General features: G+C 41.6%; 1 protein-coding gene across 1 annotated transcript in view; it reads right to left on the reverse strand.

The window, feature by feature from the left end:
• Nucleotides 1-27,597, reverse strand: part of smyd3 (SET and MYND domain containing 3) — a 73,325-nt gene extending 45,728 nt beyond the window's left edge. The window contains exons 1-5 of the mRNA XM_063880680.1: nt 27,377-27,597; nt 8,057-8,120; nt 7,867-7,974; nt 7,334-7,391; nt 6,977-7,125 (exon numbers count right to left, since the gene is read on the reverse strand). Of these exons, the coding sequence (XP_063736750.1) occupies nt 6,977-7,125; nt 7,334-7,391; nt 7,867-7,974; nt 8,057-8,120; nt 27,377-27,537 (540 nt within the window). The 5' untranslated portion in view covers nt 27,538-27,597. The remainder of the gene's footprint in view (nt 1-6,976; nt 7,126-7,333; nt 7,392-7,866; nt 7,975-8,056; nt 8,121-27,376) is intronic.
• Between the last annotated feature and the right edge of the window lie 379 nt (nt 27,598-27,976).

Here is a 27,976-nt window from a genome sequence, read left to right on the forward strand (position 1 = left end):
CTAAATCTAACCAAAGCTGTCGCACATTAGAATAGAATGTACGTCAGGGAACCTACATTCCAGATAAGAAGGGCTTCTAGATGTCCCTGAACAATAAACTAATCTCAGGTCAGCTTGTGCTCGGTCATAGACTGGCATCAACAATGCACCCAAGCTGCCCCTCCTTAAGGGAGATTACAGCAACTCGAAGGCCAAAGAACTATGCCATGGGAATACAGACAGGAAGGAGAAAATTATGAACTAGGTCAAAGGTTAAACACCAAAGCAAAATATTCCCTAACAGCTAGAACGTCCTACTGGGTCTTTTATGTTTTAGTATTTTATTGTATTTTTTATTTTACTCTATTCATGTTTTATTTCATATTCTATCTTTAATTTATTATAGCTTGTTACTTTGTAATTCATGTTTGATCTGTAAAGCACCTTGAGATAAATGTGTTTTGTGATATTGGGCTTTACAAATCAGCTTCAGCAGTAATGGAAACATGGCACCAGAGTAGTAGATAATAATCGTCCCGTTTCCACAGGATGATGCATTTTGTAGTGAATATATAATAAATAAATTCAAACTGGATTAGGAAAAGTATTCTAATTTCTAAACATACAAAAGAAGATTAATAGTATTGAGTTTTCCATGTTAAAACATCTGCATATGCGCACTATGATTATCAGAGAAAGGTTTACATTTCTCTCTCTTTCCACTCCCTCATCCATTTTCTCTTCCCCACCTCTACCCATCCCTCCCTTCTTATACAATACCTACTTTTTGACACATCTCCACATTTTCTGAATAGTTACTTACATTATGCTGAATATTGGTGCATTTCCTGACACATATCATCCCTTTTTTTCTTTTGCCCCAAATTAGGTTTTCTACTTAAAACTACCTAAACAATTCATGGGTTGTGGAGTGAGGAACCTGCATCTTTTCTTTAAGCATGTCTTGGACATCAGGCATGTTGGAGTAATTGGGAATTCAAAAGGTTTCCATTCGTAAACTTTTGCACAGAAGACATTTTTAACCCAACCCAGGCTCTGAAAAACAGAAAGAGAGGCAGCATTCCCTCTGAGATAGAACTCAACAGGAAAGTTATTGTGCAGAATCATACATTTGATATTTTCCTGAACTGAAAGTATGGTATGATCACAGACTTTATCTTGTACATCTCTTGGTGAGTGCAGAAAATCTCACAATGAACCTCTTTTTGAGCATGTTGTGTGGCTCTTGTGCAGGCGTGTATCTCAGTTTCTTGGTGCTGCTGATTCTTGGTTTTGTTTTAGAGAAATCAATTTCTGTTACATGCTCAAACTGCATATTATCTACTGATAATTATCTTGTCAGACTGTAGAGTAGACCGCCCGCTCAAATCTGCACACTGAGTATACTCAACATAAATGTATGCACGAGCCGCATACAGATTGAATTTTATGAAACAGTATATCTGCATTTTTAAGTACTTACTGCTGGTTACTCTTTCAAATGTCACCATTGGCCTGTTAACAATGCCTGTGAGCTGTCTCGCTAAATCTACACACAAGTCTCATTTCTAAATCTACAGTTTAAAAGACCTGAACTGAGAGCAAATGAGTTCAGGAAATGTCAGTCAAGAACAGAAGTGATAGTCAGGCAGGAGAGAGCAAACACAGAGGAGCAGGTCTAGAGCAGATACTGTGGAGAGAAGTGAGTGAGTGTGTGTGTGTGTGTGTGTGTGTGTGTGTGTGTGTGTGTGTGTGTGTGTGTGTGTGTGTGTGTGTGTGTGTGTGTGTGTGTGTATATGTGTGTGTGTGTGTGTGTGTGTGTGTGTGTGTGTGTGTGACTTGTTTTTTTACGGGGTAAAATATCGGTCATACAAGGGGGGGGGGGTGTTTGTTATAGGTCTCAATGCAGCAAGGGCAGATGCAGCTTAACAATAAGTTAACACACACATACACACACTTGCAGGCAGGCTTGTAACTGCACACAAAATGAAGAACACAATAGGGTTGTTAGTGATAGATTTTCATGGTACCATAACATGTCTCAGTAATGCAATTACTAAACCATACTCAACTTTATCAAAACGTTTTTACAGACACATCATTTGTTCCACTGCTCAATTGTGCATCCGTAACACAGACAGGTATGCATGTAGGATTACACTTAAATACACCAACGTTTACAAGTAAGTTAATTGGACATCCAATAGTATTCATAATATAATACAAGCAATAAAACGTGCCGCAACCAGATCTCATCTGTCACTTATTGCACCACTGCAGTCTGACCAACACACACACACACACACACACACACACACACACACACACACACACACACACACACACACACACACACACACACACACACACACACACACACACACACACACACACACACACACACACACACACACACACAACACACACACACACACACACACACACACACACACACACACACAAATCCAAAGCAACACACAACTGGCGGAACCTGACACACATACATCCCACTGCAGTCTCTCTGAATCACATAGCTACACACACACACACGCTTCCCTTAGGTATATTATGGGCAGTAATGATGTGGCATTACTTCATTTTGTGTGTCTGTGAGCATGCATGTCTGTGCTTGTGTAACGACTATTAGTGTGCTGTGGAGAGAGTAGCTATTAAGATAAAGGATGTTTTTTATAGAACAAAACACTTTCCAAATGTAGAAGAATAGGCCTCCAACACACACACACACACACACACACACACACACACACACACACACACACACACACACACACACACACACACACACACACACACACACACACACACACACACACACACACACACACACACACACACACACACACACACACACACACACACACACACACACACACACACACACTAATGACCTATTTTGTTAAGCACACTAACCATCCCAAGTACACAATAATAAACTCCTCATTTGTTACTGGAGACATTAAGGAGAGAGCATAAGGGGAGGAGGAGAGATAGGGGGAAGAAAGAGGGAAGAAGAGAAGGGGCTGCATTTGTAGAGAGAAATAATGAGGAGAGGGACATGGAAAGAGATGTGAGGACAGACAGAGAAACACAACGACAAGGACAGAGAGATACATGGACAGTTAGAGCAGAGGAGAGGGATGCAGAACAGTACAACACGTCTACAGGAACAGAGAAGCCAAGGGGTTGGAGAAAGGGATGAAGCTAAGATAAAGGACTTCTCCTCTCCTGCTATCCATGCAATCACAGTGCCCCCTATTGGCAGGCTTTTAAATACCATTCTGGATACTGGCAATGAACTCATGTCACACTGGCTCTGTGGTTGTGTCTGTCTCTAAACTGCAAATGGAAGGGAAGTGAATGTTTTGCATGTTGCATGGGTAGGAAATAATAAGGTGCATGCACTTGAGTCTGTGTCCAGCTTCTAATTTGTGTAAATGGTGTTGGGTTCTTACTTACTTACTACACACCTCATCTATACATCACCATCTCAAAATGTGTTGTATGATACCTCTGCATCATACAATGTTTTAAAGATCTATGATGCTGATTGACGCCGTCATGTATCACCTCCTTTCATAAACAAGCTGAAATTGTAAAATGAAATGTAAAGGGTCAGATTTAAAGGTGCCATAGAATGCATCTATCTGGTATTTTAAATTGTTCTCTGATGTCTACAAAGAAAGTATATAACTGGTTGATCCAAAAAATGTCCAGATGCGGTTTTACAGGCCCATTCACAACCCTACGATTTGGTCCTAGAATGAAACACGCTGAATTGCCTTATTTGGGGGCTCATTTAAATAATTATGACGAACTCAGCTCTGATTGGCTGGTTTACAAGGAGCGATCCATGGCTGCCTCAGAGCCCACAGAAGTAAGTGAAGTTCGCGAAACTGTGAGAGATGAACCTTACATGTTTGAGCCTTTATTGGAGGAGGAAACCGATGAATTTGAAGAACAGCCAGTTGGTCGGGGATTGGAAAGCAACGTTACGGAGTGGTAGCATTAGTGTTTCCAGTAGCTGGTGTATGCAAATGATGGGGCTGGATTACCGTGTGTGACGTCACACACAGGGATTTTCGTAATTCGCCCGTTTTACCGCTGTGATATGGACTGTCGTGATTTGCACGTGAAGGAGGAAACAATGGTGTTCACGGTATGTCAGTTCAATGTACCGAGCTGTCATTATTCCACTATGCCAAGGTAAATACAGTTTTCCATTCTATGGCATCTTTAAGCTTCTTCATCAAGGTTATCGAGGGAATAGATTATTATACAAATCTGCTGATTGTTATAACATCCCCACAACACTTGATGGATGTGGTGTACGTTATCACACCATGTCAGGAATACACTATGCACCCAGAAAACATGTAGACACGTGGTGGGGTGTAAAGTATAGTTGAAAAGTTACATATATGTTTAATTAGTTATTTAATAGCTCTGATGCAGAATCCGGGTTTTGGGAACACATTTTAAGAATGAAAATATTCTCTTTAAGATAATAGTTTATATTGTCTGGAGGTCTGATAAACTATAACTACACAGCCAGATGTAGCAAGATTTGAAGGTCTTTTGACATTAAAATCAAGTACTGTTTCTTCATAAATGTTTTGCAGAATTACTTTTGGGTCTTCATTATCCATTTGTACACTGCTGTGAAAGTAATTTACAACCAGATGATATCCAGCATGACTTAAGACAAGAAAACAAGACAGTGAGTTATGAGTGAAAGAAGAAGAGAATGAATCCGAGGGAAAGACAGCAGCCCATGGTGTGCCATCAGCTTCACCATAATTATTATTGTTCAGTGTCTAATACACACTGCAGACACTAACTGCTTAATTATTCAAATCTCATTCTCTTGTTTCATTCACCTACATCAACAGCGTGGGACTTCCGAAAAAGTTGCTAACCTCATCCTCCAATATCTGTTTCCACGTCATGTTTTGACACACTTTGTAAATTTCCTGCTTTTTTTCAATCTCTATCACCCTGTGTGAATTCCTCCTCTTTTCTCTCTCCATCATTTCTCTCTGTTTCGTTTTCTCTCACACTCTTCATCCTTTTCTATTTTCTCCTCCATCCTCTCAGTGTTGCTTGCTCTTCATCTTCCTTACATTGGAGCAGAATTCCCATCGGAATCTTGAACCGCATTTAATCAGCAGCTTTTATGTTTTCCCAGCCTCACAATCCAACAGTGCGTGCGAACCCACACAAAGACACACGGCCATATCTCATCCAAGATATGACACTCTCTCTCTCTCTAACTTTCTCACTTAACCTCCATGAAGTCTAACGCATTATGCAAAAAACAAACCTGGAAACAAACACAGTATGTGTGTTTTTGTGAGAAATTAAATCCTGCAGTACAGCCGCTGCTGAGATTCCCCTGTCACATAAATGAAAGTAAAATACAAGACTAAGAGTCTACTGCAACGCCAGAAGCTCAGTGAGGCTGTGATGTTCACTGTATAGCTCCTTGTGGGTGTCATAGTAAGTGGTTTATCCTCAGTAGACTTGGGAAAACATGGGTAATGTAAAAGGGTAGTGTTCAGTCTGTCAGTGGCTGTCACTTGCAATGATACACCCTGAGGTTGACCTATAATGTTGACATCCAATGTCGTTGACAAATCTGAGCATCATCAAAGATATAAAACACTTAAACCTGTGGTGAAGATGAATGAAAAATCGGAATATCCAATTTATTGAGATCATTTAGTGTGTACTTTTTGTTGTTGTTGAACTATCTTTTTGTAACGTTCAAAACAAAACATTGCCACAAAATCAATTGCAAATCATGTTTAAGATATTGAAAAACATTAGATGACCTCAGCAGGTCTGAGTGAGAACATCAATGTCATGAAAGTTTATCGGTTGAGTTTAGCTAATTTGCAACACTCATGTCTGATTAAATCGCCATTAGCTCAGCCGCCTGACTGCTTTCAATTAGCAGTCAAACATACTAATAAAAATCGTTGTGATGGGAAACGATGCACTCAGACCTTTGTTGGAAAACACCTCAGAGCCATAACATCTGAAAGAGGAGTCAGACATCTAACAGATGACAGAGGTACATTGAAATCCAGGAAAACACATCCTTGCATACATACAGATTTGTGGTGTAAAGTCTAGTGAAGGCAGCTGGTGAGTTTTAAGAAAATAAGACCTGAGGGAGGGAATGTTTCTGGGAATACACACACACACACACGGACATAATCACAGATGCTGGGAAGATCATAGACATATGTTAGGGTCCATCTAAACGCAGCAGGGGATGCTAGAAGCAATAAACAGTTGCTTGTGTCTGTCCTTTTTTGTGCTCGGGTAAACGTGTGTACAGCCAAGGTGTGTATGTGTCTACAAACTATATGGAAAAACAACATATATATATATATTTATATATATAGTAATATATACAGTATATATACGTATATGTATCATGCAACCTCCAGGTTTGAAAGTGAAGCCGAAGCAGTAGTGCCTTTTAACCTACATTCTTTCTAACAACAAATCCACTGGTTGCAAAAGGTCCGGTTGTATAGAAGTCTATGAGAAAATTACAAAATGTTTTACTTTTTTTTTTAACTAGCTAAACATTTTCCTGATGAGTTCATCGCCTCAAAAGCTAGTTTAAAGTCTTCGTTCAATACATCATGATTGTTTTGGACATTTTATTCCCCTTTAGAGTGAAAATAGACAAGACAGCAGGAGATGCTTTACGGCATGACTACATTATCACGGGTCACTACCACTGCGACAATAAGCAGCCTCTATCACATCGTTATTCATAATTTCATTGTACTTTAAAAACTCTCTTAGCGAAAAGTACATTACAAACAAGCCTGTTTTATGCTAGTAATACCAGCTAACGGGAGCTGGCCTCGCTGGGTCCCGCTCCTTCCAACCTCTTGCCTCATATCAAAATATGGTCACTTCTTGATACAAAAAACCAAAAAAAATGCATTTTGCCTACCTTTGCAATGAGGCTTAAGGGTTCTTGGCAGGAAGGAGGCAGTGCTGATGTCACTTCCAGGTCAGATACCTCCTGTTGTAGGTACAGCTCTAACATGGATGCCAGCTGAGACAGGCCTTGTTTCTTCTGCTCTGACATGGAACTCAGGTCTGTCAAAAAACATAAACAAGAAAAGAAATCATCCGTCTGTGCCTGACAGCCTCTGACTGTGTCTAGACAGAAATTTGGCTTTGACACTTCCAGACACAGAAACACACTCAACTCTTCCAGTTGGCAACATGTCTATAGAGACTGTGGAGTTAGCATTTTTATTGTCTTACAGACACATATTCTCACACTCTTGAAGGAGAGACTTACGTGATTCATGCTCCTCCAAAGTGTAGAGCTCCTCACTGCTGCTCTTGGATGAATTTAACTAAAACACAAAATAAGAGGGCATCAGCTGGTTACTGTTGTTTTACAGAGTATTTTTCCAATTTTGTTACAATTAATTGGCTGTACTTCTAGAAACATATCGTTGTTTCATTTGTTCAAAATCTAATTTAACTACAGTTTCTTAATTATTGTAATTGGTTTTATTTTAGAAGCACAGTTGAAGCAGTTTCTTAAAAGCAACAGAATTGACTACACTTAAATATATGTTTGTGTATTTAAGGCAACATTTTTACTGCTATATTTAATGATTCTCTAGTATATCGCACATTTTCCTGACATTGTGCAGCACTATTAAGCTGTGAACTTGACACATGACTATCCTGATAAATCAGAAGTTGCAAGGTTTTTATAGGAAAGCAACAATATACAGCCCACCAGTACTGACAAAAAGGAAAGATATGAATACACTTGTATAATATATCTTTCTTCAACAGGATAAAACTCTGGAAACATACCAAGGCAAAGATGAGTCTTGCAGCGAGACGGACTGAGTCGTTAGGAATTCTGGGTAGAAGGCTTTTCAGACATTTACACTCTCTCTTATGGCCAATCCATGCTTGTTTCTGCAGGAGAAGAGCAATTCATCAAATAATGCACAGACAAACAAATCATTTTATTTGCACAACATAAATTAACACACTGTACCTGGCAAGTGGTGTTGCAGTAACGAGCCATCTTGCACTGGGAGCACCGCAACAAGGTCTCCTGTCTAGACAGGATGAAAGGGAAATATATTCATTAATTCTGCACAGAATGTCAACAGCGTCCCCACAAAGACACAAGAGCTGAAACACTGCTATCAAAAGCTCTCAAGGACAGATTTAGAAGAATATTAAACAAGTGAATGATTCAGTGAGTTAAAATGAATCCAGCAATTTAGGTTTCTAAAATCACTGGTGTCAAACTTAAATTTTTGTTGAACCTTTAAAAGTGTTTGTATCCGACAGTTCGGATGATCCGCTACATGACCAATCATATCAACTCAAGCATCTTGAAAGTCCACTTTATTGTCAAAGTTTCCACATGTGTTATACATACAGAGCATTGAAATACCGTTTCTGGCAGTCCCACAGTGCAAATTTAGACAAGAAGATATAACATAAAAAGATAAGAGTGTAGAAAAAAAAGGGGGGGTAAAAAGGGATATAAAAAAAAACTAAGTAATATATGTCTTGATCTTTTCCTTGTAACAACCTTGTCTTATCCTTGCTTTATTAAGTTGACTGTGTGCATCCATTATCTAGTTTATCTACCTTCCCATCTTCTTTTAGATTGAGTAAGAGTAATACATTAGGTACACTCTCCTCATTGTCACAGCCAGTTAGTATCACAGCACTTGTCTGAGTGCCTGAGTGTGTTTGCTGTGTGTGTCCACTTCATGTGTTAATGTCTGCTTTTGTGTGTGTGTGTGTGTGTGTGTGTGTGTGTGTTTCCTGCCTCCAAGGTCTGCTGTGTTTCTCAGAGTGACACCGCTGTCCACTCCAGTTTGCCTGTCAGTCTGATAACAAGCTGGAGCATAGCAGTGTCTGTCTGCTTCACGCAGCCAATTACAGGCAATGGAGAGAGCAACACTGGTTCTGGAGCGTCTCAGCCAAAAAGAGTACAGAGCTCAGCCTGCAGATGTCACAGCTTGTGGAATTGTCCTCACTGCTATGTTAGCTGGAGAGCTGCCATGGGACCAGCCCACTGAGAGCTGTCACGAGTATTCAGACTGGCTTTAAAAGAAAACATGCCTACCTCCTTGGAAGAAAATACAACCACTGCCTCTTAGTTTGTTGTCCAAGTTACTGCTGGCAGGTCCAGATGCTCGCATCAGCATAACAGACATAAAGAAAGACCGCTGAAAGCGGTGGCCAGGTCAGCTTCTCTCAGCCGACCAAACATGTTGCTGGGGAGTCAGCTGATGGGCACACCGGGAATATATTCATGCATAATAGGGATTTGATTTTTTAGAAAATAATTAAGATCTTTTTTGGGGGGAAATGTGTTTACAATCTTAAATATTGTGCAGGAATTCCATTTTTATTTTTATTCCAGATTATAAAGATTTCCAGGGATTTACTTCCACATTTTTTTTTAATACACAAACTTTATTTTCCGTGCATTTTAAAGCCGGATTTACAAAATCTGAAACGTGCAGAAACGCTGACTCTTCTAAAGTTTTGGAAGGTTTGTGAGACTTTTTGCCCAGAAGACTTCATTAAGACGCTATGATACTGACTGAGTTTCAGTGTTCTCTGTTCTGAATTAAGTTCATGTCATTCTATTTCATGCTTGCTGTTTTTGTTATATTTTTAGCAAGAAAATAATGGCAAATAAAACGTTTCCTTTGAAAAAAATCAAAAGAGAGAGAGCAACACCGAAACACACACACTCAAGATACCGTGCGAGTCACAGGAGTTCTGTCAGAGTTTGTTTGTGCAGAGGTCGATACAATCCTTACAGAATATATACATCGATATTGAGCTTTATATATATTTCTCAGGGGGAGGGGGGGTTTGTCTTTTATGACAGAAGAGACTGACTGATAGATCTTTATGTCTTTAGGTCCAAATAATTAGTGATAAAGAAACAGAACACAATAATGAAATAAGGTCAAAAAGAGATCATAGCAAAGAGCAAAAAGGAGTTAACGATAGATAAACATTAGTTTTCAATAAACACTTGTATGCAGACAGACACCACTGGAAAAACTTGAGGCTTAAAGCGTAGTTGAAAAGACCATTCTGCCTTAAAGATACAGTTATTTCCTGCACTTCTTCTATACCATTCATAGTAATAATAACACTTAAATGGCAGAAAGGAGACTAGAAATTAATTTCACCAGCATCAACCCAGGGATGTGGCGATTTCATTAGGTGGGCCTGAGATCACTTGATAAGGAGGATGCTACGCAAGTGAAGTCAATAACGTTGAACTTTATCTCTGTATCAAGTTCGGCCCTGGGTGCCCGTAAAGCTTTATAATCTAATTTTACAAAGTATTTCTGTTCTTCAGTGAGGCAAAACCTGCCAGATGCTCAGCCTCACAACTTTGTTAAACATGGTCATTCTACAAGTCACTGCAATTCAGATTTACAAAGGACTGAAGACTGGCAGAGCGGAATGCTTGGCACTTTGCATTCAATTGTGTGTGTGTGTGTGTGTGAAGGGTTTCTCTCGATTGCTGGTGTCATTACAACATTAGATTATAAGAATAGTCTAGTCAGGGGTATCAGAGGAGCCTGGGGCTTGTTTGGCATGAGCTCATAACCAGCAAGAAGTCCCTCTATGAGGTTTATCATATGATAAGAGAGAGGGAGAGAAAATGATATAATATTCTTAATTAAATCTGACAATGGATGGTGTTATGAGCTTACACGCACAAAATGAGGTAATGGAGAACATGGGATGATGGATGTAAAGACATTAGCATGGGGCTTATCGTGCTGAATATGTGACATTTGATTAGATTGGACGTACTTATAAATGACATTTTAAGAAGCTTAAAGGCATATCAAACATAAATGATGAACACACACACTCAAACAGTCTGACAGAAGGCTGTTGCCTGTAAGCATCAGAAGTGAGGTGTTTCATATGATTGTTTATCAGTACGGCATCAGACTGGACTGTTGTATTTGGCTCGTCCCCACAGGCTTCAACAACTTTCCAAAACACACTCCTCTATTTTGTTCTCTCCGTCGGACCCTTTTAGTTTCTGTGATTTACAGTTTTTCTCTCCCTCTTCCTCCTACCTCTTCTTACCCTCCTGTTGTTATGCCTGTGTCTTATTTGCAATGACCTTTCCAGCCTGAAACGTCATTGTTAATTTATAGTCTCACATTGAGACGGAGGTTCATGAAAACACAGCTATTCTTGTCATGTTGAGACCCACCAGAAACGGCTGAGCCACCCACGGTTTTAAGAAACACATGCCTGCAGTATGAGACTCAAAGCAATAACAAAAGATAGAAGCAGACCAGATATAAAGATGACAGCTTCAACAGATGAACTGAGATCATAACTCAGAGACTACGAGTCGGCTCACATCACGAGCTGCAGGAAGTCCATCCATCTTATACTGACACAGACAGGAAGTCTATACTTTCTATAGTTGTTCCGTGCAGCTTAACTCTGTGGGAAATGTTGCCCCTCAGGAAGCAATCTCATGTGGAAAGAGCTGTACTGTGTTCACGTATGTCGTTTAGATACAACAGATTTCCATAACTTCTACAATATACCTATACTGCCCTTACAGCACGTATCCGTTGGCGTAGCTAGACAGTTAGCGCAACATGTAAAAGTTCCCCAATAATCAGAAGGCTTGCTTTCTTAACTGAGATTCTTCTTTTACTTTCGTGAAACTGCAACAATACAGAAATAAAACAAACCTAAGCATGCAGGCTTAACAAATACATACAGGGGCGGTTTGTGTATTAGGGCGATTTGGGCAACGCACTACTACGGAAGAGGATTAGGGCCACATGAAAAAAACTATTGGGGGATTGTTGTAATTCGCCCGTTTTACCGCTGTGATATGCATATTCATGATTTGCACATGAAGGAGGAAACAATGGTGTTATCATTATTCAACTATGCCACGGTAAATACAGTTTTCCATTCTATGGCACCTTTAACTTCAGAAGGAGAGCAAGTTTTTTGTTTTGTTCGTCTGTTAAGAAGATATCTGTTTTAACTCAAAGTTATGAATTTATTAAAACAGCAAACATGAGGTTAAAAAAATATTAGGTTGGAATAGAAAATATAAAACTTAATGAGTTTGCCATTTTTAAAATAATAAATTCCTATCTTTTTGACACAGTTTTTCACACTACATCCATTTACTGCACAGCTCCTCCTGTCTGATCTGTCGTCCATCAGAAAGTCATCTCTGTAGGAGCACAGCAGGACCAAACTTTTATAATAGCCTTAAATTACCATAATTTGCTAAATGTGTCTGACAGCTAGGGACATGAAATGTGATGATCCTACATTCTCTGCAGGTTTTCTAACTTTATGCTTCTGTCTGGATGATAGAAATTTGATTTGGCCGCACATATTATAATGGGGAATCTACCAGAGACCCTCACAGGCGATGATGCAAATCATTGAGCGGGACAGTTTTACGGCAATATTGAGTGAACAGGACTTCTGCATCAATGTGATGAAGAAACTTGATTTGCAGAGTCATTTACTGGATGAGCCAAGAAACTGACATCCCACATGGTAATTCTATTTGTACCGTTTCTCCAATTCAGTTTCCGGAAAATATGATTTATCAAAGATATGTATACATCAATACCACTGTCAGTGCTTATTGAAATGAAATATGGATACATTGAGAGGAGAGAGGCACAGGGTCCAATACTGTTACACGTAGTTACCACATTAATGCACAGTTGCACCACAGCAACTGTTGTTATGGTGACTGCCTCCAGGCTGATAAGCTCTCAGCATTTCCAAGGTCCATCCATCCATCCATCTTCTCCCGCTTTTCCGTCAGGGTCGCGGAGGTAACAGCTCCAGCAGAGAGCCCCAAACTTTCCTTTCCCTGGCCACATCAACCAGCTCTGACTGGGGGATTCCAAGGCGCTCCCAGGCCAGCGAAGAGATATAATCCCTCCACCTGGTCCTAGGTCTACCCCTCGGTCTCTTCCCAGCTGGACGTGCCTGGAACACCTCCCTAGGGAGGCGCCCAGGTGGCATCCTCACTAGGTGCCCGAACCACCTCAACTGGCTCCTTTCAACGCGAAGGAGCAGCGGTTCTACTCCGAGTCCCTCCCGGATGACTGAACTTCTCACCTTATCCCTAAGGGAGATGCCAGCCACCCTGCGGAGAAATCCCATTTCGGCCGCTTGTATCCGCGATCTCGTTCTTTCGGTCATGACCCATCCTTCATGACCATAGGTGAGGGTAGGAACGAAGATGGCCCGGTAGACAGAGAGCTTTGCCTTCTGGCTCAGCTCTCTTTTCGTCACAACGGTGCGGTAAAGCGACTGCAGTACCGCTCCCGCTGCTCCGATTCTCCGGCCCATCTCACGCTCCATTGTTCCCTCACTCGAGAACAAGACCCCGAGATACTTGAACTCCTTCACTTGGGGTAAGGCTTCATTCCCTACCTGGAGTGGACAATCCATCGGTTTCCTGCTGAGAACCATGGCCTCAGATTTGGAGGTGCTGATCCTCATCCCAGCCGCTTCACACTCGGCCGCGAACCGATCCAGTGAGTGCTGAAGGTCACAGACCGATGAAGCCATTAGAACCACATCATCTGCAAAAAGCAGTGGTGCAATCCTTAGCCCACCGAACTGCAAACCCCCTCCCCCACGACTACGCCTCGAAATCCTGTCCATGAATATCACAAACAGGATTGGTGACAAAGCGCAGCCCTGGCGGAGGCCAACCCTCACCGGAAAACGGTCCGACGTGCTACCGAGGACCCGGACACAGCTCTCGCTTTGGGAGTACAGAGATTGGATGGCCCTGAGCAAAGACCCCCCTCACCCCATACTCCCGCAGCACCTCCCACAGTATCTCCCTGGGAACCCGGTCATACGCCTTCTCCAAATCCACAAAGCACATGTAGACCGGATGAGCGTACTCCCAGGCCCCCTCCAGGATCCTTGCGAGAGTGAAAAGCTGGTCCGTCGTTCCACGACCAGGACGAAAACCGCATTGTTCCTCTTCAATCTGAGGTTCGACAATCGGCCGGACCCTCCTTTCCAGCACCTTAGAGTAAACTTTCCCGGGGAGGCTGAGTAATGTGATGCCTCTGTAATTGGCACACACCCTCTGATCCCCCTTTTTAAAGAGAGGAACCACCACCCCGGTCTGCCACTCCTTCGGTACTGTTTCCGACTTCCACGCAATGTTGACGAGACGTGTCAACCATGACAGTCCCTCAACACCCAGAGCCTTCAGCATTTCTGGGCGGATCTCATCCACCCCCGGGGCTTTGCCACTGTGGAGCTGTTTAACTACCTCAGTGACTTCCCCCCGTGAGATTGGAATTGATCCCCCTTCATACTCCAGCTCCGCCTCTAACATAGAGTGCGGAGTTGTCGGATTCAGGAGTTCCTCAAAGTGTTCCTTCCACCGCCCTAACACACTATCAGTTGAGGTCAACAGCGCCCCATCCTTACTGTAAACAGCTTGGATGGTACCCTGCTTCCCCCTCCTGAGGTGCCGGACGGTTTTCCAGAACAACTTTGGTGCCGACCGAAAGTCCTTCTCCATGGCTTCTCCGAACTTCTCCCACACCCGCTGCTTTGCGTCGGCCACGGCTGAGGCTGCTGCACTTCGGGCCTGGCGATACCTTGCAACTGCGTCAGGAGTACCCAGGGATAACATATCCCGGAAGGCCTCCTTCTTCAGTCGGACGGCTTCCCTAACCACCGGTGTCCACCACGAGGTTCGAGGGTTACCGCCCCTTGAGGCACCTAAGACCTTGAGACCACAGCTCCCCGCCGCAGCTTCGGCAATAGAAGCTTTGAACACCGCCCACTCTGGTTCAATGTCCCCAGCCTCCACAGGGATGCCTGAAAAGCTCCGCCGGAGGTGTGAGTTGAAGGCTTCCTGGACATGGGACTCCTCCAGACGTTCCCAGTTCACCCGCACTACACGTTTGGGCTTACCAGGTCTGTCCAGAGGCTTCCCCCGCCACTCGACCCAACTCACCACCAGATGGTGATCAGTTGACAACTCCGCCCCTCTCTTCACCCGAGTGTCCAAAACATGCGGCCTCAGATCCGATGATACGATTACAAAATCGATCATGGACCTTCTGCCTAGGGTGCTCTGGTACCACGTACACTTATGAGCATCCTTATGTTCGAACATGGTGTTTGTTATGGCCAATCCATGACTAGCACAGAAGTCCAGTAACAAACCACCACTCCGGTTCAGATCAGGGGGGCCGTTCCTCCCAATCACGCCCCTCCAAGTGTCTCCATCATTGCCCACGTGTGCGTTGAAGTCTCCCAGCAAGACTAAGGAGTCCCCTTCAGGAGCCCCATACAGGACTTCTTTCAGGGTCTCCAAGAAGGCCGAATACTCTGAACTGCTGTTTGGTGCATAAGCACACACAACAGTCAGAGTTTTCCCCCCCATGACCCGCAGGCGTAGGGAGGCGACCCTCTCGTCCACTGGGGTAAACTCCAACAAAGCGGCACTCAACCGGGGGCTTGTGAGTATCCCCACACCCGCTCGGCGCCTCACACCTTGGGCAACTCCGGAGAAGAATAGAGTCCAACCCCTATCCAGAAGTAAGGTTCCAGAGCCGACGCTGTGCGTAGAGGTGAGCCCCACCAGATCCAACTGGTAACGCTCCACCTCCCGCACAAGCTCCGGCTCCTTCCCCCCCAGAGAGGTGACATTCCACGTCCCCAAAGCCAACTTCTGTCGCCTGAGTCTGGTCCGTCGAGACCCTCTGCTTTCACTGCCACCCTTCTGGCAGCGCACCCGACCCCATCGTTGTTTCCCGTAGGTGGTGGGCCCGCGGGACGGAGAAGCGGAGGTGTTGCCCACGTTGCTTTTTCGGGCTGTGCCCGGCCGGGCTCCGTGGCAAGCCCGGCCACCAGGCGCTCGCTGACGAGTCCTCCTTCTGGGCCTGGCTCCAGAAGGGGACCCCGGGCTTCCTCCGGGCCGGGTATCCTCGCTTCCAATTATGTTCATTCATGAAGTCTTTTTGAACCAATCTTAGTCTGGCCCCTTACCTGAGACCAATTTGCCATGGGAGACCCTACCAGGAACACAATGTTCCAGACAACACAGCCCCCAGGTTCATCGGGGCACACAAACCTCTCCACCACGATAAGGTGCTGGTTCTTGGAAAGGCATTTCCAAGGTATCCACTCAAAACACACACACACACACACACACACACACACACACACACACACACACACAGGTTAAATCTTGGTGAAAAATAATTGAATATTTCCTATCAGGAAGGGTTGTATGACACTCATGAAAACAAATATTTTTGCACTTCTGTCCTTTCAAGCGGAAAGGTATAAATATGACACACTAATGTAGATTATTGGCTAAATATATCCAGTTTGCAACGTGATTTCCAGACCATCTAAAATCTCAAACTATTGCTCCAACGCAACAGTAACAACCACCAAAACAAAAACACGATTAGCGTTACAGCGGCATCTTGTAGACCAACATTTCAACCAAATGTTCTTCCAACTGACTACGTCTTCCTTATTCCCGGAGGACTAACAGTAAGCATCACCCACACATTCAGAGCATTTCACACACATTACTTCCTGATTCAAATACATGGAGATGACTCTTGTTTAGGCCCCCAGGCGATAACCAAAATGAGTTCAGAACGTACGCCGCTACATACAGTACAGTTAATACATACCGTATGAGACGTACACTGATGCCACGCAGGACAAATATAGATGTGGACAAAAACAACAGCGCAAGACAGATCAAAATAACCGGCGAAACACGTCAGGAAATATACAGTCTTCCATACAGCCTTGTCATATTACTGTGTGCAACAGAACGATGTTTTGTTTAATACTGATTTTCATACCAAGGTTATGATTTCTACCATGAAGCAGAACTTATCTTTGTCCATGTTCTCTCGTAATGTTCCTGTATTATTTCTCCATCCCTCTCTCTTTATTCCTGCCCTTTTTCTCCCTGTGTCAGGTGTTGTGTGAAGTGATGGTCTTCTAGATGGCAGGTCCATAGTGGGACTGCATCACAGAAGGAAAACTCATGAATAATATTAGATGGCTTTCATTAAGAACATGCAAGAGGCTGAATTAAAAAATAGACACATGCTCTCTCTCTCTCCCTCTTTCTCTCTCTCTCTGCAGTCCCTCCTCTTCTAAATGTCAAACTCTCTTAAATGTGTCCTTTTTTCTCTTTTTTTTACCCTCAATCACTTTCAAAAACAGTTAAGATTATCAATAAATCACTTAAGTCTTATACGTAGTGCATTTGATGGTTCCAGCTTCTCCAATGTGAGGAATTATATCCCTTTTATTGGAATATATTTAGATTTTGAATGTTGTTTAGACAAATGAATCAATATCGATGTCACCTTGGGTTCTAGGAAAATGAGATGGACATATTTATTTTATTGACAAAATAACCCACACATTCTACCACTTATTCTACCTCACTTTAAAATGTTATTTAATGTAACATGGAGAAGCTTTTATTTTCTTGGAGACAAAAAGCAGGGAGTCATTAGATACAACATATCAATGTTGAATCTAAATAACGTAAATCCTTTTTCTATATAAATAACTGCTAATAAATAGCTTTAGCTTCATGTTATTTTGCTCAAATTAAAGATTATCGACCTTCAAATAAAGCGTTAAAAGAAACAGCATAGATAGGTAAGTCCCTGTGATGAGACAATCAAATTATACAATTCCTTCTGTGGGTATATAATTTAGTATAGTGAGCGTTGATTTCATTTTTGTTTTCCTCCTGAAAACAACAGCTGGATGTTTTTTTAACCTTGCAAATTAGCCGATTCTGAAGTTTTGCAAAATGTCAAACATGCTGTCACTATCAACTCCTGAAAAGTAGATTTGCTAAAAGATAAATGCCTTGTGCAGACAGGAAATCAGGGAGACACACAAAAAGGGTTTATATATAAACAACATAAAAGATGGCCGAGGAAGTGACTGAAAGACGCTGGTTTGTCACATTGATATGCAAGAGCATAGATGTGTGTGTACTCTCATGTGTGTATGTGGTCATTTTTGTTAAGTCTATCTATGCTATCAGACACCTAATGAGGCCTACCTCAGCATGTCTCTGTTGGTGTGTGTGTGTAGCATGGTAATTAATTTCCCAAGAGTATTGGCTGCTGTGTTGCAGCCATGAGAGAGATTTAGCTCTGTGTTCATGTGTGTGTGTGCTTGTGTATGTTAATAATTAGTGGGGTCCTCTTTTCTGGGCTGTCCGGTCGTGCCTGAGTGGATATTCTCATTTCCAGGCTGAGTGGCCAACACAGCGTAGTACAAGTCACTCCCACGTGACAGGTAATGATGTGCGAGTATATGTATGGTGAGTACATTACTGATAAATATTAACATACATCAACAGCAGCATTCCTGATGCTTCACAATGGTAGCTGCACTTCAAGAGCCAGCCATACTGAAACCTTTGCCTGGGATGAGAAACTCCTCGTTTAGAAAAGCATATTCCAGCCCCAACTCTCTCTTTGCCAACATTGCTGTGTAAAATGTGAGACAATGTAAGAATTATAATTCAACAAATGAGCTTCCTGAAGTGACACTACTGCCATCTAGCGTTGCAACTACTTGCCGATACCCCAGACTAAAAAGAACTGAGACACACAGTACACTGCAGACACACACAGCACCACTACACATAAACAAATGAGCCTAGTTTAAATTAGTGACTGGCATGTGGAGTAGTGTGTGTGTGTGTGTGTGTGTGTGTGTGTGTGTGTGTGTGTGTGTGTGTGTGTGTGTGTGTGTGTGTGTGTGTGTGTGTGTGTGTGTGTGTGTGTGTGTGTGTGTGTGAGAGGATACCAGCTGTGCAGCCTCCACAGCCATCCTGGAACCCTTGCTGCGCTGTTAATGATTGTTTAGAAGATGAGTCATCGACACTTGAGGGGACTCGTATGAGAAGAGTTTCCTTATTGCTTTATTATCCTGATGATAAGAGTACATGTGCACACAATTACCGCCTCAAGGAAACATCTTCCTTTTAGCTATTAAGCAATCCCCCCATCTTATTCTCCAATCCTATCCAAAGTCTAGTACTACTATACGGGATAATTAGAATAAACCGGAACAAATACGAGCACTGATGTCGTCTGAGCTCAGTTAAAAGCCTTGAATTCAAAATCTGTTGAATTTTCGAAAAACAGGCTACAATAAAGGACTTAATAACTTGGTGTACTAGAGTTAAGCAGAAGATCTGAACATTTCTTTAGTTCTGAGATAAAAGGAGCAGGGCTGAACCGATCTTGCCAAGCTGATTGAAATGCAAGAAATAAATACAGATCTTAAACTCAGAAATAAAGCGCTACATGACACCATAGGAGCCAAGGAAATGTCATAGAACTTCAGGATTGCTATCTTTCTCATCAATATTTAAATGAAGGGAAGAACCTCATCTGGATTGGTCAAGGACATCAGCGATTCATATCTTTTCCAAAGGAGTTCAATAAAAGACAGGAGTCATATGTTAATCATTTTGTCTCGGAAAACTAATTGTATCCACATAGGGCTTCAATTATGTTGCACATTTTCCCTTTAGGTTTACAAGCAACAGATGCACCGTCTTAGATCAGGGGAATAATGGGAGTCCACAGGGGGCTTTTCGTTTTATTCAAAAATCTCCTGGGAACAAACCCACACACAGATCAACACTGAAGGTTCTGCACTTCCTGAAAAAATAATTGTCTCAAATGAATGATGTTGCTTTAAGTCAGAAAAACTAGAAATATTATCCATCCTCATGAGTGCTGACATTAAAGTAGCTCTAAAAACATCTTGGCCTCAAAAGGACGGTTAAAAACAACACATGCAGGTGTTTTAATTGATGAATACTGAGTATTTACACACACAAGAGGCGTGTACAGCAAATCACTTGGCTTGCAAATAATATACAGCTGTGTGTGTGTGTGTGTGTGTGTGTGTGTGTGTGTGTGTGTGTGTGTGTGTGTGTGTGTGTGTGTGTGTGTGTTGTGATGTTTTGGAGACACCTGGGTATCTAACAGCAGGAGGGAGAAGGAGAACTAAGGGGAGGAGGAGGATGAAGAGGAGGAGTGAAGCAGATGCAAGCAAACTAATCTACATCAGGAATGAGGCAGGGGGGGAGAGGCCGGTGGGACAAAAAAACGTATCCAAACACTGAGGTATGAGGAGATGGTTGGAGAGAAGAGTGAGGAGAAACTAGGAGAATGAAAAGAGAAGATATGAAAATGGCAATAAAAACTGTGGAAGCAGGGAGGAAAACATACATGTCTGAAGTAGCAGATGGGAGGATAAATCGGGGAAGAGGGAACAAGGAAAAGGAGGAGTGCTGACTCGCCTTTTGAACTGTTTCCCTCCTCTCATGCTCCGGCTCCGCTTACTGTCGGCTCGTCTAACTGCATCTAAAGTAGTAATCTGTATGCTTCATATACCACTACACGCTTATCGGTGCGTCCGTGTGTGTGTGTTTTTGCAAGCACGAAAAAAGGAGGAAAGCGGGTGTATGCATGCATAAGCAAAAGATAAAATGCAATCACGAGGAGACATACAGCATGCTCCTGAAGATAAAGAGAACTGGGAAAAGAACTGTATTCAAACACAATGCTGTAAAAAAAATATGTGGAAAGTATGCGCACCAGTGGGTAAACACAGTGAAGCGCTCTCAAAAGGTGGGTCCACTCAAAACGTGGAGCACATTTTTGACAAATAATGTAATTTATTATTCAATAAGGGGTCTATAATAATTGAGGGTAAACCACGTCAATCTATTTAGCAAACGTTTCAAACCCAAGACGTTAATTGCTTGTATCTCAGTATATACATTTTCTTCTTGGGGTATATGACCCTACTCCTTCACCCTTTGGTGTTTGTTTTCAGGTTAACATTGTGTGAGTCAGTCAGTCAGTCAGTCAGTCAGTCAGTTATACAGACAGACGGACAGATACATAGATAGATACATAGATAGAAGTACTTTATTGATCCAGATTTGGGACATTTTTGCTTTGCAGCAACAAAAAAACAAGGCATTATAAATTACAATAGAAATAAAATAGCATTAAATAAAAGATAAAACTTTTTAAAAGTAAAAAATATACATGTCGGACTAAAGATTTACACTGAATTTAAAGCAGGATATTATACATTTAGTGTGTAAGGTATGGAACATTAAATAGAATATAAATGTAAAATATACAGTGTGGTTTAAGTCCAGTTATCACAGTGAAGTGTTGCTAGCTACAGTAACATCTGTTCAGTTGGTACAACGGCTTGTTATAGGAATAAACCAACAATCAAGAAGTCAAACAAAGCATGAGCCCACATTCTCCACACTTTATGTCTAAACCCTCCTGAATCCATCTGGTGCTGCATCAGTTTAATACAGCACTGCTTATTTAACACATTTGGATCAGTTTTGGGTTTACACTGGAAGACTGTGACATAATCTCAGTTTCCAACACCTAAAATCTACTGTAGCTTTGTGTTTATACAAGTGCATTTTCCCCATAAACATCCAGCTGAAATTAGAACAAAACCCTCGCATCAACAGCCTGTCAATATTTCTTATGTTCTTTGAAATAATAAAGACCCTTTGGAAATTGGTTTATCAAAGCTTCAATCAAAAGTTTCCCGCTATAAATAAGACACAAGTTTAAGGAGTGTTGTTTGTGTTCTTTGCACCGCTCTGTCATGTGTGAGTTTCTGTGTGTGGTCCAAAGAGACAGTGAGTGAGAGATTGGTGTCAAATATAAAGAGTTCCTCTGACAGAGATAATGGTGCCATCTTCCACACACACACACACACACACACACACACACACACACACACACACACACACACACACACACACACACACACACACACACACACACACACACACACACACACACACACACACACACACACACACACACACACACACACACACACACACACACACACACACACACACACACACACACACACACACACACACACACACACACACACACACACACACACACACTCTTGTTTGGTATGTCAAAACCAGAGAAAACCCATCAAAGTGCATGTGTGTGTGTGTGTGTTTGTTTTATCACCTTTTATTCTAAAATTTTACCCACTATTTTCTCATAATACACTTTTTGTCCAACTTTCTTAAAAAAAAATTCCTACAAAAATCTGACTTTTGTTTTTAAATGTCTGTTTTTTTTTCTAAATGTGGACTTTAAAGTGCAACTGAAATGAATTTTCATCTATCATTCAAATGAAATTTTGACTTTTTCTTAAACCATCAATCCAACTTGAACTAAATTTTCCGGGCATAACTTGTTAAAACGGCCATTTAAAAGTGTGAATTATGTGGCCTTGGGTGCGAAATTGGCCATGTGACCGTGACGTCATAGGGTTGACTCCCTTATTTGCTGGTATGGCTGGCTGCGAAAACAACATACATTTGATGGACCTATATCTCATCAAGGAACCAAAATTCTGATACAAATATCAGCAGGTCGAAAGAACACACCTCTAACATTATGTGGAAAAACTTTCGTTGAATTTAAGCCACACAAATCGATTTAATATCTATATTGTAGAGGCTCTCTGCACCTCCCGTAGGCTATGGGTAGGCTAATGGAAATGAAAGAAAGTTACCATTTTCGGCACAGGATCGGCGGGCACAAAACAGCCATCGCTTCTACTACACGCTTATTATTATTAAGATGTTATCAATCAAATGACACAATAGTGTATGTTTGCTGTGGTAAACTGGAAAAGATTTGAACATGCCGGTTTCGCAGGTATGGCATTCTGCTGCGCTGTCTTTGACACGTTGAAACCTAACGAAGTGGCACTTTGAAATCCAGCCACTTAAAAAAAACTTGTGTGATAATATATTTAATGTAAGCTTAATAAACAATGGCGTTATCCCCATTATTATGCCGAAATGTATCGATCAACCAGCTACATCTACCTTAGTTCATTTTGTTTATGGCAACGGTTGACAAGGAAGATGCTTTGCTTTGACGCAGGCTCAAGAGTATTTTCTCAGAAGCGAACAGTAAGCGAACACTATTATATGTATATTAAAAAAACAAGTCCAGTAATGTCAGATCTGGAAATTTCCGAAATAAGTGAAAGGAGCGAGACAATATTTTCCACCGTGCTTTGATGTCTTAGCCATAGACGCCGCCATTACAGTTAGACTACTAGAACTTCTTTGTCAACCCTATGACGTCACGCATAAAAAAATGAATTCGCACAAAAAGACAAAATGTGGCTCCTTTTGAGCCCGTTTTAACATGACTTCCCGGATAAATTATTATCCAGACAATATCTCATTTTAATCGCAAGGCTTAGAACCTTTAGAATCAGCACCCAAAACTGTGAAATTCCAACAATTAAAATTCGTTTCATAAGTCCTTTAAAAAGAAAAAATAGTAATATCCAGTGGGGATGTCATTAGTGAGTAACAAACGGTGAAGGGCAGAAAGTTTGATGCGCATTTGATCCTCTTAATTTGTAGTCACAACCGAAACAGATTGCAGAGCTGTCATTGGATCAACATCACAGTTGCCAGAAATACAATCCCCGGAGGATACATCACAGTATCCTCGGTTGCTCCTCCAGAGAGCCTCCTCGATCATCGATCTTTGATGTGCATTTAGAGAAATGAGATGTCATTCGACATGGTATACTCAAATCCATTTCCAGGTCGCTACCAGAGGATAGAGGAGTCGAGGAGGCAAAAATTGAGAAATGAGAAAGGGCTGGTGTCATCTTTCTTCTACCTCCATCTTTCCGTGGAACTTCCTCTCACGGTTTCAATTCACATATTTATCTGTCACTGTGTCGGGAGTCACTCAGATTAAGACATTTCCAGATGAATGATTTCTGTGAAATGCTAGTATATCAGCAACCATTATCAAACTATAAAAATATTCTTGGACTTCAGTTTTTCCTTGTGAGGCTCAGCCTACTGTTGGCGATAAATGCACTGTGAGTGTTGGGAGAATCGCAGCACGTGTTCTTTCAGTGCCCATGTAGGATCATTTGGCTTTAAACACAGGACGTGCCCTGCTTGAAATTTTGAAAAACAACTTAGGAGACTTTTATTGTATTTGTGAGCCACCAGCAAATCTGGCAAGAAAACACACTGATAGTCTATATGAATTACATATTATAAATATTATAAAAGACCTAAAAACTGTTGACAACTGTCATGTGAGATCCTCCGTCAGATGGGCAGTGACAGTGCTCCATTTATCAGACCGATGAATAGAACTCCGTCAAACAGACTTTGGGGATACCAAATTACAAAACCAAATGGACACCAAGTCTACATTGCATTTTCAAATTAATTGAATGAAATCATTTCAACACTGCTTTCCTCTGCATTTTGACCCCTTGAAATGTTGAGGAATATAAAATAAAATCCCTTTTTTATTGGATTCTATTATCTCTCCTCACTCGCTTCTCACTCGGTGAGTCTAACAACCTCTAATAGTTGTTTATTCAATGACCTCTGGCTATTCAAATCCTGCTGAGATCTGTGTGTGTTTCTGTGTGTGGGTGTGTGTGTATTCCCTCAGCATTTATCAGTCATTACTTACAGACTTCAAGGCCTGTAATTAACTTCAACTTTGATGCCCCCCGACCTGCCAATTTCCACACACACACACACACACACACACACACACACACACACACACACACACACACACACACACACACACACACACACACACACACACACACACACACACACACACACACACACACACACACACACACACACACACACACACACACACACACACACACACACACACACACACACACACACTTTCCCTGTTGTTCCCACAATGAGACACAGGCACACAAATATATGCACATCCACAGATCTGCATACATTCCTCAACACTCGGTAATGCTGTTTAACTAATTGTGTGTGTGTGTGTGTGTGTGTGTGTGTGTGTGTGTGTGTGTGTGTGTGTGTGTGTGTGTGTGTGTGTGTGTGTGTGTGTGTGTGTGTGAGTGTGTCCAATGTTCTACAACTGTTTTTGTGAAAACAACACATCTCGCAGATCCATCACTGATATCAAATCAATATGAGCTGTGCAAAAGTGATTCTGACACTGAGGTTGATGAGTGTCGGCCACAAGGCAAGCAGATGTAGCCATGACATTTATTCAATATCTCAAAAACATGATCATACTCGGCAGACATGACCTCCGTCTTCTTCCACACACTTCCCAATATTTACCCCAAGCACATAGAAAAATAATGGAATTCAGTCGAGGCACGGACACTTTAATTTACTATTGATTTCTGTTGTTATAACTTGATTTTCCTGTGTGAGAGGTAGAATATGACTTTTGATATTTTGAATGCATGTCAAGGTATAATGTTTAGGCTTGTAGCCAGGAGTCCTAACATCGTATATGGGAGGTATTTCCGTCAAATTTTAAGATTGACTGTCATAACATCGTTGCCTAGCTAAGACTGCAACAAATGACTATTTCAATTTGATTCCTCTGCCGATTATTATATATTTCAATCGATTTATTGTCCAGTCAATAACTCTATGTTATGTTTTGTTTTGTCAGTCCAAAACCCAATAGATGTTCAGCTATAAATGATATAATACAGAGAAAATCTGAGAGGCTGAAAACAGGATTTGATTATGAAAATAGTGGCCCACTCTGTATATAAGTTGTTTGACTTTTTGACGAATTGTGTAAGGGTTTCCCGGATAGATTGAGGCATATCAACAGCAGCTGTTCTTTTGTTACCATGCACACATGCAAACCAAAGTACACGTCTGCTGACTAATACGAATCATTTTGCCTCACACTCTTGTTTTAAATGACTGTGGGTCTGTGAAGGTAGCAGCTGAAGAATAAAATACAAATGACATTGAATAAACAATACTGCCCTGCTGTTTATTTATGTAGCAGCAACAATTCTCCACATGCACAAATCTGCAGGGCATTTGTTAGCTTTCATTTAGCCAGATGAAATGACAGAGTGTGTTCCCATATGTACACACAGCTAAGGATATGAGTCTTGTTTAGAGTTCACACAATATGAGCGTGCAGTTTAGTGTACATTCAACACTGTAAGGTATGGTGTTTTTGAATGGAGGGCATGGAGAAATAAAGACTTGGTGCTGAACTGAAATCTATATATTTTTCCAGGGTTTTTTCTGCTTTAGTTGCTGTTATTAATCATCTTCAAATTGTTACCAAGGCTCATATACATACTGCATATAGCCCATAGTATTTTACCCTTCATTCACCTTGCAGTCTCTGCGCCAGAAATCAGCACATGCTCTCAACACTCTCACTCTGCTTACAGTCTCATTAAATTCACATGCATCTGCTGAGCTTGATGAAGTGGTTTTGGCTCTGGCTACAGTAGAGAAGGTAGTAGTGCAGCTATTAAGCTTCCAGCTGGACAAATATCAAGAGCAAACTGGATGAAACGGAGGAAGAAATCATCACATGCAGGCAGAAAAAGGCCACACTGTAAATCTTTGCTACATCCCGTCTGTATCCGTACAGTTTGAGCGGGCAATAAGATATACACAAACTCTATCAAAGTCCTACTTAATTTTACCTTAAAGTCAACTTTCTTGAAAATCTTTTAGGAAACGGTGTACAGATTTCCAAAAATAACTACAGGTAGTCCAACAAATGAAACTTGACTTTTACCACAAAAAGCCTGCAACTCAGGTCTGTGCAGAAGGAGCTTCTCACAACAAAGGCCTACATGTTTTAATCTGTAATCATGATATTTATAGAGGAATTGTACTGTTATATTTGTATTATTGCAATATAATGTCCGCCTTTGAATAGTTATCTGCTCACCACATAGCATTAGTGTCACTTCTGCCTCATTTCCAACTCTGAAACCATGAAAGAGCAATGGTGCCATCTGGTGACCGGTTTAACCCAGAAGCATCTACCACTGTATATGTTAAATTCTACTACTTTGATTTTATGAAGCGAGAACGTATGAACAACAACTTTAATGGACTCCTGACATAAGCTGCATGCAAACACACACATGCACCGCAACACGCATTTAACTGTAAATAAAGTAGAGTAGGTATGGTACACAGAAAAAACAAACGACATAAGTGTGATGTACATGTACTTTCTCTATGCATAAATGAGCCACAAACATATCATTATTTACCAAAACCACCTGCTCTAATGTCGCCTATGCCTACTATTAAACACCGAGTAGCCTTAAGTGTTAACGCAGGATGCTGGTGTCTCTGAGGACTCACCGAGAGAAGCAGTGGTGGCAGACATGTCTGGACAGTTTGTTGGACACACAGCAGGCCAGCGGCTCCGCAGAGTACACCAGCTCTCCGGTCTTTATCCTGGCTGCAGCCCGCAGACCGTTCCCCTTTCCCGGGCTGACAAAACGCTCCAGCTTCGGTGCCATATCCGAGTTTCCCTCCACGTGAAGCGAGGCTGTTTACATCCGTAACGTAGAGCACGCAGACGGTGCGTGATGGCGTCATAAAAATGCGAATCTTGTCCTTCCATCAATGCACTTTTTATATTATCATTCATTTAAGTTGCAAAAAATAATAATACTTTTTAAACCATGTTAAACAAATGATTAATAATAGCACTGTATGATAATTATCCAAAGGAGGACTATACAGATCCATACTATTTTTTAATGCCATCAATAAAGGTGGGTTAAGTAAACACCTCTGTGCACATGTATCTCGAAAATAACCATGCTTCATCAACACCTATCTAAAACAAATTCAGCAAGAACTGGACATTAAAATCTTCATGTAGGTTATTTCAGGACACACACACACACACACACACACACACACACACACACACACACACACACACACACACAC

The sequence above is a fragment of the Eleginops maclovinus genome, chromosome 4 (genome assembly GCF_036324505.1).
Source record: "Eleginops maclovinus isolate JMC-PN-2008 ecotype Puerto Natales chromosome 4, JC_Emac_rtc_rv5, whole genome shotgun sequence".
Lineage (NCBI taxonomy): Eukaryota > Metazoa > Chordata > Actinopteri > Perciformes > Eleginopidae > Eleginops > Eleginops maclovinus.